The sequence below is a fragment of the Perca fluviatilis genome, chromosome 2, assembly GCF_010015445.1.
Source record: "Perca fluviatilis chromosome 2, GENO_Pfluv_1.0, whole genome shotgun sequence".
NCBI lineage: Eukaryota > Metazoa > Chordata > Actinopteri > Perciformes > Percidae > Perca > Perca fluviatilis.
In genome coordinates this window covers 24,202,011-24,216,056 of record NC_053113.1, presented here as the reverse complement: position 1 = coordinate 24,216,056, position 14,046 = coordinate 24,202,011, and the positions used below count along the sequence as shown (strand labels likewise).

At 39.9% G+C, this 14,046-nt stretch overlaps 1 protein-coding gene across 4 annotated transcripts in view; it reads left to right on the top strand.

The window, feature by feature from the left end:
- The window catches only part of veph1 (ventricular zone expressed PH domain-containing 1), a 90,365-nt gene that overhangs the window by 65,779 nt on the left and 10,540 nt on the right, over positions 1–14,046 (top strand). For all 4 annotated transcript variants that reach the window (XM_039825785.1, XM_039825802.1, XM_039825778.1 and 1 more), the window contains one exon: positions 6,842–6,959. In XM_039825785.1, coding sequence (XP_039681719.1) covers positions 6,842–6,959 — 118 coding nt within the window. The remainder of the gene's footprint in view (positions 1–6,841; positions 6,960–14,046) is intronic.

Below are 14,046 nucleotides of genomic sequence, written 5' to 3'. Positions count from 1 at the left end.
AAATAAAGCCTTGTTTATTTCCTTCATCCACTCCCCTTTCCAACACTCCCACTTCTCATCCACTCACCTTTCTCCTTACTCACACTGCCCTCTCTACTCCTCTTTCTGCCCCCACCTCCCACTGTCCTTTCTGTTTTTCTGGTTAAGTTTATTCAGGAAACCTCCATAAAACTTGTCTGTCCTCTCGTCTCCTCTACTGTCCTCTCCATTTGTTTCTTCTTGTTTCATACCCTCTCGTCTCATTATTAGAAGTCTCCTCCCCTCTCTATAGGTTCAAATGATCGTATACAACCACACTAGCATGTAGTCTAACTGACTTTAGACATGCATTGCTTAAACTTTAAAATGAATTGTGTGCCTTATCTTATCTAACAAAGTCTTCTTTGAAATGTGAAAATAACACATCTCCTAAAGAGCAGTTGATTTTCAGCTTTTCTAAAAATAGAATAACCTCAGAATGTTTATATAAATGTTATAGGAGTGCAATGCTAAATTGGAGTTTAAAGTACCTCAATAAAATGATTTCAGAGATATCTTTTTTTTTTCACACTTCTTCTTCTTCTTCTTTGCCAAAACCTGGTGCCTACATTACCCACATTGCAACTTGACCACAAACAATTGTTTGGTCAGAGATTCCGATAGTAGCTGTTAAAGGTGCTCTAAGTGATGTTGGGTGACGGCACTTCTTGTTGACGTTCAAAGTATTTCCAAAAAAAACGAGGCTAGCTCGCCCCTCCCTCTTCCTCATCCCGCAACACATTCTCACACCCAACTCGTAAAATAAGGACGTTCGGTCAGGAGCCTTTCTCGTTCTTATTTGACGTTAAAAGTCTCCTTTAGCGTCTCATGTAAATGTGCTTGGTCGCCACTATTGCCCGTTCGCCTCTTTTCGTCCCTTTTTGGCCCGCTTGGCCGGACGCGGGTGAAGCGCGAACCGATAGGCCGGGGGGGTTTAGTAGAAAAACAACGGGGAAAGGACGCCTCAAAAGCTGGGAAACACACGCCGGAGGCGGGAAACAAGAAAGGACAAAAGCCGGGAAACACACGCCAGAGACGGGGAAACAAAACGCCACACGCGGGGCGCGAACCCGAGTCTCCTGAGTGAAAGTCCGGTGTTTTACCCATCCGCCACCCCAGCCACCTTCCTTACGCAGCAATTTCCCCTTACATACCACTCGCTAAATCTCATCCAACTGCGTCTCTCCCCAGTACGTTACACAAATACGCCGAAGGGTGCCATCCCGTCCCCTCTCCCTTCCTTCCTTCCTTCCTTCCACACACTAACCCCTCAATCCGCACCCCCAAATCCTTCTTGTCGGTTATTGGCTGGAACGCTGGAAGACGGTTTGTTATGTTTGGTGGTGCAGGTTGGCCCAGTTTGTGGAGCATGGGCTGTCTACAGAGACCGCTTTTTTTACAGTGTGTTCTGTGGACAGGCAGCTCGCGGATGATGAGATGTTTGCTGTATGTGACAAAAAATGCTGTAGCCTAAAAAACATGTGACATCGCTTAGAGCACCTTTAATGTAGCCTGGAGACTCAAGCCTCATGCAGAGGTCTGGTAAGCTCACTTCTTTCTAACTCCATTCCCCTAGTTATTTTTTTCTTTTTCTTTTCGTCTTCAGAACCAACTGACGCTGACTAAATTGACATTACTTGAGGCGATTTGTCAGACTTCAAAGCTCTCTCTGGAGTTCCCCTTTTAAATAAGAGTTCAACATTAGGTGAGACTACAAGAAAAGCAGTGGAAGTATCTCACTCGACTGTAAAAAAACAAAAACAAAAAACATTTTAAAACTGAACACGAGAACAGCAGTTGCTTTTTCTGTTTCATATTTTGCAGATTCATTACAGCTCTCAACCGCTGCTGTTGTAGTCTGTCTGTAGTTGTAATCAGTCATGTGCAGTTACAATCTTACAACTTGATCAAATTATAATGCTGATCTGCAAACAGTGATAGAGGGAGGGGATGTGAGGTGCAGAAGGAGAGGGAGGCGGTGTACTGAAAGGGTAAAGGGGGTTACATGAGGATAGACGGGTTATATTCAAACTCACATAATCCAGCCATTGTTTCGTCATCTCTTTATTGAAACCACCTCTCTGGTTCTGATGGATCAAATATGGGCTTGTGTTGTCCACATCAGCCTGTTGCCCAGCTGCACATTTGTCACTCTAAACACAATGACTTCTTCCCAAAGGCTCATTCAAACCATATACAAATCATTTACTCTGTGCATTATGGCCTGTCTGTGGTGAGCCTGGCACACACAGACTTTAGTTTAATGCTTTCTGGTTTTCTGGTAATGGACTCAGGAAGCAAATGCACACGTGTGCTATCCTACTCATATAATTGAATGATTCACTTATCCTTGTGTGATGCAGCAGATTTCAGCTCTTGGTTGTGTTCACTGATTTATTATCTCTTACACACTGTTGCTCAACTTCTGACTCACAGTCTGTCTTCCATCGTTTATCCGCTTCTGTCTTTCCTTTGTTGCTTTTGAGAGAATTGTTGATTCAGATCAGCTTTGCTTTGTAATCAGCGAACAATGTTAAGGCTATTTTAATTACCTTGGCATTTGTTGGATTATCAGAAACACTCTTAGTGATGAACCTCCTAGGAATGGGGGAAAAAATGGATACAGCATAGTATTGGAATATTTTCTGTGGCTATACTGTATCAATACACAGACGCCAAGTATCAATCTTTTATTATATAAATTGCACATGAGAATGTAACTTTTTGGTACTAGAATAATTAATTCAATTGCTTTTTCAGTCCACTAGATGGTGCAGTTGAGTTTGTTTGTTTTCTGGTGAGGTCAGCATGCAAGAGGAAGTTGGTAAAATAAAGATAAAACATGTTGACAAAGTTTTCCATTGGGGACATAATTTGAAGTTGGAAAAAGGTAATAAATTGCAATATATCGCAGAATATCACAATATGTTTAAAATCGCAATATCGTATTGTGACATAAGTATCGTCATAATATCGTATTGTAGGGCCTCTGGTGATTCCCACCCCTAGAACCTACAGAGAATTATTACATGAATCTGCAGCTCCTCTTGGCTTTACGGAGCCTTATAGTGAGTTTACGCTTATTGTTTAGCTGTCCACCCTGCAACTTTACTGTTTGGTTCTCTCTCACCGCTTTTATAGCATTGTTTTTGGCCACAGCAGGCAGATGTTTTCAGTGAAAAAGCAAGAAAGAAATTGCATATTACCTGCTCAGCTTAGACTTATAATTTTTGTTTGTTATAAGCAGAAACTGAGATGACCCTGATGGCATCATTAGAGTTATTTTCTCAGACTTTACTGTAAAAAGATCTCTCCAGAGCCACATGAAGACATTATACAGACTGAGAATCCTCATGACGATTAAACTGAACTTCATGTGTAAAATTGGTGAGAGGACCATTCGTTGTTAAATCTATGCATAATGAATTGCATTTTATAATCTCATCATGTGTTAGGTGTTTTTTAATGTGAAAGAAGTATAAAGTAGTATAGCATGGAAATAGTCAAGTAAAGTAGAAGTACCTCAAAATTGTACTTACAGTACTTAAAATGTTTAATTTCTACCACTGTCACAATTTGGGGAAATTTTAATTTCTCTCTCTTGTTTTCACTATCCAGTCTTTCTTATGCTTGCCATTTCTTTCTCCTCTACCTTTCTGTCTCTCACACTGTCTCTGTCTGGATTTTTGAGAAACAAAATAAGGATTTCTCACAGTTGCGTGTGTCTCCTGAAGACCACTCATTCCCCTGAATCGTAATGATAATGATCGGGTAACCCTACAGATGGCTGTCTCTCTCCGCCACACATGGTCCTGGTTTATCAGTATACGCGGGCAAAGCCCTTCCACCTCAGTCATTTGGGCTGTAACAACACAAATAAAGGTTCTGATGTATTGATGACTCTAAATGCTCTGCTCTTTCAATCACGTGTGGTTGTTTGTGGCCGGTAGTGTGTGTGTGTGTGTGTGTGTGTGTGTTGATAAGTTCAGTGGTCCAAATGGGAATACACAGCTGAAAACTGAAAAACATCTCATTAACATCAAGGACGGGCTTAAGGGGCACGGGTCGAAAGGTCAAACACACTAGTGGCTCAGCCATTGCAGCTACCTGTTTTTCTTCTACTCCTTCAAATACAGCTCCCTCTGGGCGTTTTATGTGAGTCTAACTTTGCCGTGGTGAGAAATACTACTCTCTTTCTGAAATTGATCATCAGAAAATGTGAAAAGACTTTAGAGAGAGAGTTCAGAGAAACAATGAAGCAGGCAAAATACTTGGCTTTTACAACAGAATACTTAGTTAGTATAACTATACTATAGAATACTAGTTGTAGTAGTAGTGGTCAGGATATTTAAACTGGGAAATCAAAATTGAGAGAATAGGTTAAACAGCTATCTTAATATGAACACACCGATGTTCACACCGAATCGGTGTGTTCATATTAAGATAGCTATACATTTACCCTCATGAGGGTAAATGTATAGAAGTAGAGTATGAACACACACACAGGAGAATGACTGCTTCTTTGTCATGAAGACTGATGACAGTAATCCATCATCTTCTTAAATGTTCCTGTTTTTCTCCAAAACCAGCCTAAAATGAATATGAATTATCTCATGGGTTTAACTGTCACTGAAGTGTGTTTATGTGTATTTAAAGTGAAGTGTAACTCTTACCATGTGCAGAGGGTCTTCAGGGATTTGTATTGGTTTCCATTACTTTCTATTCTGGCACTGACACACACACACACACACACACACACACACACACACACACACACACACACTCAATGCACAGTTGCACAGTCCATAACTATAATGTCAAGCTTTAAGGTACCTCTTGAGGGTGACTTATCATTTGTGTGTATATGCTTGGGATTGTGTATACATGTGTTTCTGCATAAACGGCAGCTTTACAAAGAGTTAACAGATTTCTGTGTGCTGGTTGAAACTCTTCTTGAAATTCCCAAATTCTTCTTTCTCTTTATAGTATTTTGGATGGTAGAAAATAAAGAGAACAGCAGGCGGACTCTGAGCGGGTCCTCAGGATCAGGATCAGTGCTGATGCATCAGTATTAGCTACTGCATATTAAGCCTGATACTGTAAATAAACTTTTCTATCCTTTGTTTTTTTTTCATCTGGGTACACCAGTTGTGTAAGGTGACACAATAGAGGTGTACAATGTGCAAACAATTTGAGCAGAGCCACTTTGGTTTACAAAAAAAATTGTTTTTGTATGTATCCAGTATACTGCTAAAAAAACACATTTAGGGCCCTATTTTAACGATCTGAAACGCAAGTATCAAACTGGTGGATCTCGGGCGCTGTTGCTATTATACCGGCGGGATAAATAACTCTTGCGCCCGACGCAACTCTAAAATGGGTTGGTCTGAAGTAGCTATGTGTGGTTTGGGCGTAAACCAATCAGAGCGTCATCTCACATTCCCTTTAAGAGCAGGCGCGCTTGTTCCATGGCGGATTGCTATAATGACGGCGGATTTGCCTGGCGCACGCCAGCGGGAGCTGTCCGGGATGCGGCAAAGTAACAAATGCCCGTCTTGGCCGGGTGGCGATGTTGCTGCGGCCTCTCGGGCGCATCTCCTCAAGTCTGGAGAGGATTGCTGCAGCCATGGAGGGTGGGCCTCCAAACGCACCACCTGCACCTGTTGTGCCCCTTCCTCCTCTCCCCACTCCATCTACGTCCACCCGCTCCACCAGGAGCACATCACGCATTACTACCGGGCCTGATTCCACCGGAGTGTCCAATCCCACCGTAGTTCAACATCACGTCTCCTTAAGTCCTCTAATATTTCCTCATTTATGTCATCAACACATCCATGATTCATGGAAATGTTGTGTAAAACACAACAAGCCACAAAGAATGCTGTGACTTTTTGAGGACTGTACTGTAAAGTGCCTCCTGACCTATCCAAACACCTGAAGCGCATTTTCAGTAATATTTTTCTTTGTAATTATGTATGGTTTGCAAAAATGGGAACTGCTACGTCCGTTTAGATGAGAGAAGCCAAGTGTATCGCGGCGTTGTCGCGCGCTACGTATGTATGGCACGCGCCCTAAAATAGCATCTGAATAGCGCTACTGACTTTAGACTAGCACCACTGTCTTTAGACCAGTTTTTTCCTGGTCTGTGGGAATTGTTTTCTGAAACTGCAAAATATCACCACGTAACGTTTCGCCAGAACACGCCTCCTCTTTTCGCTGAACCGCCGCCAGGAGTGCAAATACATCTTTTACATTGACAAGGTACTACAAATGCAATGGAATGCAAGCAAGATAGGGCCCTTAAAGTGTTTTGTTCAAGCTGTATTTGAGGAAAGGCTGTCTGTGCTGATCAACATTGACACAGATATTATATAAAGTACACTGGACAAAATATTATATATCAATTCAGTCCTAAACTGTATGTGCACTGTGCAGCTGTAATATGCAGTGAAAAAAATAGTATTGGATGGATCAGACTCAGTATTGGAAGATTAGCCTTTTCACATTTTGACCGGTCATAGTAAAGCACAGGTGCTACAGTACTAATAACATTAACAATGGTTCTGTTCTATTCAAGTGTCCCAGTAAGCTGTGAGATTGTGACAGTGAGCCAGCATGCACAATACCAGGACCCTGATACTGAAGTATTATTTACAATCGTTCTTTTCCTACTGTGACATGTCGAAATGTCTTCTGTGACTAAAGGCTAACCCTAACCCTCAATATTAATAAAGACATACCAAATAAGAAGTTTAAATATAGTTACAGGACATTTAATGAACATTCTGATACTTTCTCATACTTTCTTTCTGTCTGTCTTCAGGACCTGGACAGTCTCCAGATTCAGCTCGAGGAGGTGCGTTTCTTTGACCTGTTTGGCTACAGTGAGGAAGAGGGAGGTTGGCTCTGCTTCATGTGTAACAACCCTGAGAAGGCCACAGGTACACACACACACACACACACTTAAACACACAGACACACTTAAAAACAGGCCGAATTATACATAACCATGATTAGAGTACACATAGTTTAGTGTGCAGGCAGAACCAAGTTGGTTTCATACAAACAAACAAACAAAGAAGTTTGTTTTTTGTTCTGTATACCTTGAATTTAACAGGGCAATAAGTCTTGAATTGCTCGATTGAATGATGATGAAAACACTGATGGATGAACTAAGCTCATACAAACATTACATTTTAAGCCAAAAAAGTATTAAAAAGGTAAAGCAGAGAGGAAACACAAGTAAAAAATACAGGAAGAAAGTGTGTGATGTGTGATAAATTGACCCTCTTAGTCTCACATATTCTCTCATATATTATAGTTTTTTTTTTTAATACTTAAGCACTATTTTGAAAACCGGGACCGGTTTTTCAAGACACTACACACAATGAGCACAACCACACACCCAATTAGTAGATCACCTCAGACCCTTTGCTAAATGAAACACTCTTGCAAAAACTATACACTATTTTATAAAAATTATGTTACCATATGACTTAATTTAGTTTGAACCAGTTACACACTGCTGTTGCTAACCTAAAACACTTTTAGCAATTCTACTTCTCAGTGATTAGAGTACTGTAAATGAAGTACACAGTGCAAATATACAATATGTTCACCAAACACTTCACAAGAACCATTCTGCAGACTAAGGAAAATATAATTTATTTCTCTCCATATACCCAAATCAGTCAACATGTAAACATGGAGAATCACAACAAAACATGTCCCAGTTTTCATACAGCTACTACAGTAGTGTGCATACCACTGTTAGTTCAGCAAACAACAGACAAACATAAAATACTGTATCCAGTAGAGGCTACAATTACAGTAAAAAAATAAATAAAAAATTCTGAATAAAAAATTGAAAATACAGTACAGAAAATACTAGACTTACCTGCTGCATTTTATAGTGCTTAAATCTGATTGGTGTGTCTACAATTAAGCAAGCATGTGTTTGCACAACTGATGCTGTGCTTCACAGATTGGCTCATAGGTGTGAGCCAATCTGGCTGATGTGTGTCAGTGCTTTGGAATTGCAAGGAAGTGACATCATGATATACTTCTGGGTCTAATGTATACAAGTATGTTTAGTGTTTTACAAATCACTGTGTGTATTGTCTTGCAAAAAGTGTAAGGCTGACAATATGCTTATAGTGGTGCTCCAGTGTGTAAGCAATCAGCAAAAACTGTAAAGTGCGGGTCCATTTTGTTGTAGTTTTTGAGGTTTTTTATAATTCTGTAGCTTCCCAGTAGTGTTCCTTATGTATTCAAATCCAAACATTCACATTTTGGTGCATATGTTTTAGGTCAAAATGCTGTTTTCTCAAGCCCTTCGAAAACATTTTCCCACGTAACCTGACCTGTAGGTTTCTGTATGAAGACATTGCTTCAGTACAGTACAGTAACTTGGATGGTGGTCGGCACGGTCCCAGTTTGGAGAAGCAGACAGGAAGCTGAGCCACGTAAGGCTGTGGACGCCACGTTAGGTCGGGTCCGAAAAGTCACACAATACCACAAACTAACCAACTAATCAATCGACGGGGAACTGAAGCTGTTATATCACACTCTTCAATTCCACCAGGCTCCGTTGACAAAAACAGTAATTTCACCTCGCAGAATATGGGAGTTGCTGGTCTACCACTACCGATGCCTAACATGGCGTCCGCAGCAGTGGTTATTTCCAAGCTAAGCACAGCTAACATTGACTCAGCTAGTGTGAGCGTTCACATTATTCATAACCTTATTGATTAGCTTGCTCTGGTAACCAACATCACTGCTTTTTGCTAAGGCTGAGTGGGCGTTTTCATTTGAAAAACCAGGAAAAGTATGCAGATGGACTTGGCCTTTAACATCATATTACTTCCATTTAACAGAATACATCCCATTGTGGTTTTCTCTGAATCCTGCCCCTTGTTGTCTTCTCTAAACAGAACAATGAACAAGTAAAGTGGGATTTTAAAATATTTTTTCAATCATGTCACCAGAATTTTTTGGGCACAGTTATGTTTCGCTGGGGTCTGGTGAAACCATTGCAGAGTTAAGCTCCATGGGATGTTTTTAATCAAAATGCCTTCAAGGGGAATAATCTTTTCCCAGAACAGTCAAGGAAAATGGAGCAAAGAGCAGCTATATTTAATAGCTGCCAGTCTGATTTGAAGGGTCACTGTAATCAGTCAGTCAGTGCCATCATGATTCACTTCTCATTAGTTTACTTTGGACCCCCTTCGATGAGCATTTTGTGATGACTTGGAATACAAATCCTTAAATTACATTTTGATTACGGTTTTTTTTCTGTCTTACACTCTACAATTCTAGACACTGGAGACTTAAGGCTGTATAAATGTGACTAAAATATAAAAGAAATAATGTACGAAACCACTCTTTTATACACCTGGCTGTCTCGCACAACTGTGGCTCTTCACTATTCAGACTTTCCTTCTTAGGCTTGATTTACACTGTCAAGCATCTATCCCCTTGCCTGTCTCTTCTCACTTGTAAGAAAGAAAGTACAAAGAAAGTATGTGTAGTTGAGTGACGGGACTTTACAGAGTCTATAGATCAATGAGTGACATTTTAGCCTTAGTAGAGCAAATGTGACAGAGTTTGGGAAAAAGGCTTCAAATCTGTGTGTAGCACTCTGTCAGTCTCACATGAAAGCAGTTACTAGGAGTTAGAAGAGGGCAGTTTGTGGCAGATGAAGAAATATGGAGGGAGAAGAGTGGGGGGAGATAAGTTAAAAGTGACCATGCAGCGACATGGTGTTTTCAGGCTCTGCTGTTTGATGGCAGCTAATAAGAAGCCAGCAGGTATTTCCCAAAAGTTATGGCCAGGGACAGGAAGTTGTTTGTCAGTGGAAGGAAACAGGCTGATGGGATGCAGTAAAAGTTTAGAGTGAGTGAGTGTGTGTGTGTGTGTGTGTGTGTGTGTGTGTGTGTGTGTGTGTGTGTGTGTGTGTGTGTGTGTGTGTGTGTGTGTGTGTGTGTGTGTGTGTGTGTGTGTGTGTGTGTGTGTGCGCGCGTGTGTTTATTTATGATTATGTGCTTTTGAGGGATAAAAGTTTGGAAAAAGTTCAGATTATAGATGATTACCTCAACATGGTCTCACAGGTTTTATGTAAGTTTATGTATGTATGTCAGTTCTAACTTGACACTTTTACATAAAAAAAAAATTGTTTAATGTAGCGAACAGTTCAGAGTCAGGTAAGAAAAACTCACACTGTGTGTTAGAGTTAATTATAAACTGTCCCCGGCATTAGAGGAAATGTTCAATGGCTAATTCCAATAAGTCTATTGCCTTATTTTCCACATTGATTTTGTATCCGGCCATCAGTTCTGATTAAAGTTTTGTGTCTCACTTCAGTGTTCATTTCCGCTGCCAAGCATTGCAGCCAAGTACAGTGCCCTGGGGCTAATAGACAGCAAAAGCAGCAAAGTCATGTCTATATCCCCCACATTAATAGTCTGCATAGAAAGTGACCGTATGACACTATATTAGTGTTAGATACATTGTTTAAATAGCTTTAGGTGCTTCGAAAACAGGTAGAAAGTCATCTGAAAGGACAGGGAGCACAACAACACTGCATGGTCTAATTCACTTGAAAAAGGTTCTACAGTTGTCAGTATTCACGTTATAAGATGATTTTGTGAGTGATGAATGATCTTGGAATTACTATTCATTGGGTTTGTTTATATGGAAGCTGCCATTAAGCTAGGCTTAGCTTTTCATTTTCTCTTTCTTCTATGTCATTGTCTTGTCATCATCTGTTTCTTCAAATACACAAACACACATGCACAGAAGTAAACACGCACACTTGTACAAAAGCCAAATGAAAGCAATTTTTCCAGCTCTGCTGCTCAGAACAAACCAGTGTAATTACTGAGCCAGCTGAATGACTGCAAGGAACGGATGATTACCTTTCAGATGCATGCCAGTTTCTCTATTACAGAAGGATTTAGAGAAGAAAAAATAGTACGTTCCATTGGGACTGTGTGATTGGAAACGTGTGTGCATGTGGATACATGTGTTTACTAAAGCATTTGTGTCCTTGTGGTCTGATATTAACCTAAAGTGTTAGTTCACTCAAATGACCAAAAAATACAGAATTACTTCTCACTTACCCCTTGTAGTAACTAGCCAAACTGTTTTTGAGATTTCTGCCTCCACCCTACTACAATGAAACTTAATGGAATTGTGTTTGTGAAACACCACCTGTTTACCACAGTCTGCAACCTCCTTTAGCTTAGCCACAGTCATTCTGTAAAGTGTCCTTGGGTATGTTGGAAGGCGCTATATAAATTAAAGTTATTATTATTGATCAGCTACATTGCGAGAATTCTACAGCAACATCTCTTTCCAGACCTCACTGTGAACAGTTTTCATTGGGGCTACTTTCTAGCAAACAAAAAGTTCCAGTGAAAATGAAATAAGATAAAACACTGCACAACAGAACAGACATGTACAATGTGTCTGTAACAAGGTCAGGCCCAGACACACCTCCTGTAACTGCAGAGCTGAAAACACTATCATCGTTCACCGCTGCATGGAGCTTAAGCCAGTGACGAGAGTTTTAATTGAAACAGGAAATTAACACATTCCAAGAATTAATACATACAGCCAGCATATACTTTTGCACTTCAGTGTGATATGAGTCAGAGTCATAGAAATAGGGACTTTAATATACTTGGCAGTCAGTGAATGTAACAGTAGTCCTGATATGTGTATTTCCTGGACCAAGAAAGTTTCCGAACATCACCATAAATCTATCCTGCATTGTATTCAAACAGTCCACAAATAAGTGTCCCCTGTGTGACCTTTACCACCTGGGTCCTGGCATGTTTGTGTCAGTCACTTAAACCAACACTATCTGCAGCTGATCATTAGTCAGCTGAATAACTTTGAGGAAAAATGGCTACATAACATTCTATGCAAAACATTGATATGGTACATGATACGGTATGACCATGAAGTCTTTACTGTATAGGGCAAGTTTTAAAATATTAAAATAGATTTTTGGTACAGCATTAACATTTTTTACCATACAAACATGTTTACATCCAGCATCTGGCAGTAGCTGTTCTCTGAGAACCATATAGATTCACAGAATAAAATAATATCATTAGCAGCCACTGAGGCAACTCATATGCAACCTTAAGGGATTCACAGGAAAGTTGTTCTCAGTTTAGACAAAGAAAAAAGCTGACAACTATAAAAGTGCTATACAAACTATATGTATAAGATGTGAAACATATGAACAAGTATTTCACCAAAATGGAAATCCATAAAACAAGCCCACAATGTGTAGATGAAGCCAGAAAGTAAAGCAAAACTGTCCACTGGAAAGTTTCTTATTGGTCCAACTGAAAGCTGTCCAGCTGCATCCAGTATATTAGGTCAAGTTACAGTAAATGACAGTGATGACTCATCTCATCTCACTGAAACAAATGTAACAAGTTGACTTCAGACCTAGCAGCGCTGTGGAGATAGGTTTGGCAATGCCAGACTACTTCAGGCCCAGTGGAATTTGGATTTGTAACATTTCACTTTAAGGTGACCCACTTTTGTATTTTCATCATGTAGTACATACCACTTCATATATTTGGTATGTATGCATGCTGTTCACATTACCAGCTGCCACCAGCCAATCTTTTACTTTATTATGCTTTATATTGCTTTACCATAGTAAAAACTTGCTGACTTTGCCTGAGTGGCTTGCTGCAATTACTACAGAGGTTACACACACAAGCAAGGAGCTGGTCTCATGTTTTTAATGATAAAGGGAAAAAGAGAGAAAAGAGCCAGTGGTTACTGCAACTCCATGATGCTTTATGATAAACTGTTGAGTTTAACTACTGGAATGCCTTTGAGGTGAGTGGTAATGAGGTGTGTGTGTGTGTGTGTGTGTGTGTGTGTGGGTGTGTGTGTGTGTGGGTGTGTGTGTGTGTGTGTGTGTGTGTGTGTGTGTGTGTGTATAAGGTATGCAGGTACACAACATGTACGCTCTCTCATTCTCTTCCTGTGTTTCTGGCATTGTTTAGTATTTTTATGTGGATGACTACAATGTACCATCACCTAATCACCAAACTTATCACAGAGGTAACTGGTTTATGTGAAACCTCCAGAAACAAGAGAGATGATAATTGTAATAGCCTTACGTGGACTTTTAGCACTCACAAACATACACATACTTTATAATTAGCATATATAAGGGTAATCACCAGAGGCTCCACAATACAATATTATCACGATAACTTGTGTTACAATATTCTGTGATATATTGCAATTTAAATACATTTTCTTCCAACTTCAAATTATGTCCCCAAAGGAAAACTTTGTCAACATCTGTTTTATCTAAAAAGATAAATCTCATCTCACTTTGAATTTTTTATTATTCTAGTACCAAAAAGTTAAATTCTCGTGTGCAATTTATATAATCAAAATATCGATACTTGGTATCCGTGTATCGATACAGTATTGCCACGGAAAATATTGTGATACTATGCTGTATCGATTTTTTTCACCCACCCCTAATCTATAGTGGTATACATGTGGATTTAAACACACATTCACTCATGTCTGGAAGACAGATCCCCTGCAAAAAAAAAAGATGGAAAACAACAAGCAAGACTCTCCATCACTTTACCATCAATCAGTGGATACACGCTGGACGGAAATTCTCACCTCCAGAAATGATGTTGCAAATTCAGGAGATTCCCTGGCTAAAGATCAACCCGCTGTGCCAAAGTTTAAGTGAGTGTCATTACAACAGATGGAGTTTTGAAATGTTCTTAAATGATTTAAGACAGCATTTCTCAAGGGTGCTGTTAGGTATTCTGGTAATATCCTCAGGCAGGGCTGTGGTCCTAAGGAAACATGTTAGCTAATACCTTGTTATTGACAAGAAGGGACACTCATGTTATGTTATTCATCTATAAAGCTCTACAGTCAAACCTCCCATCTTCCATCTCTTGTCTCATTTAAATCTTAACTACGGTAGACAATCTAATAATTACCTAATCTTAGCTATAG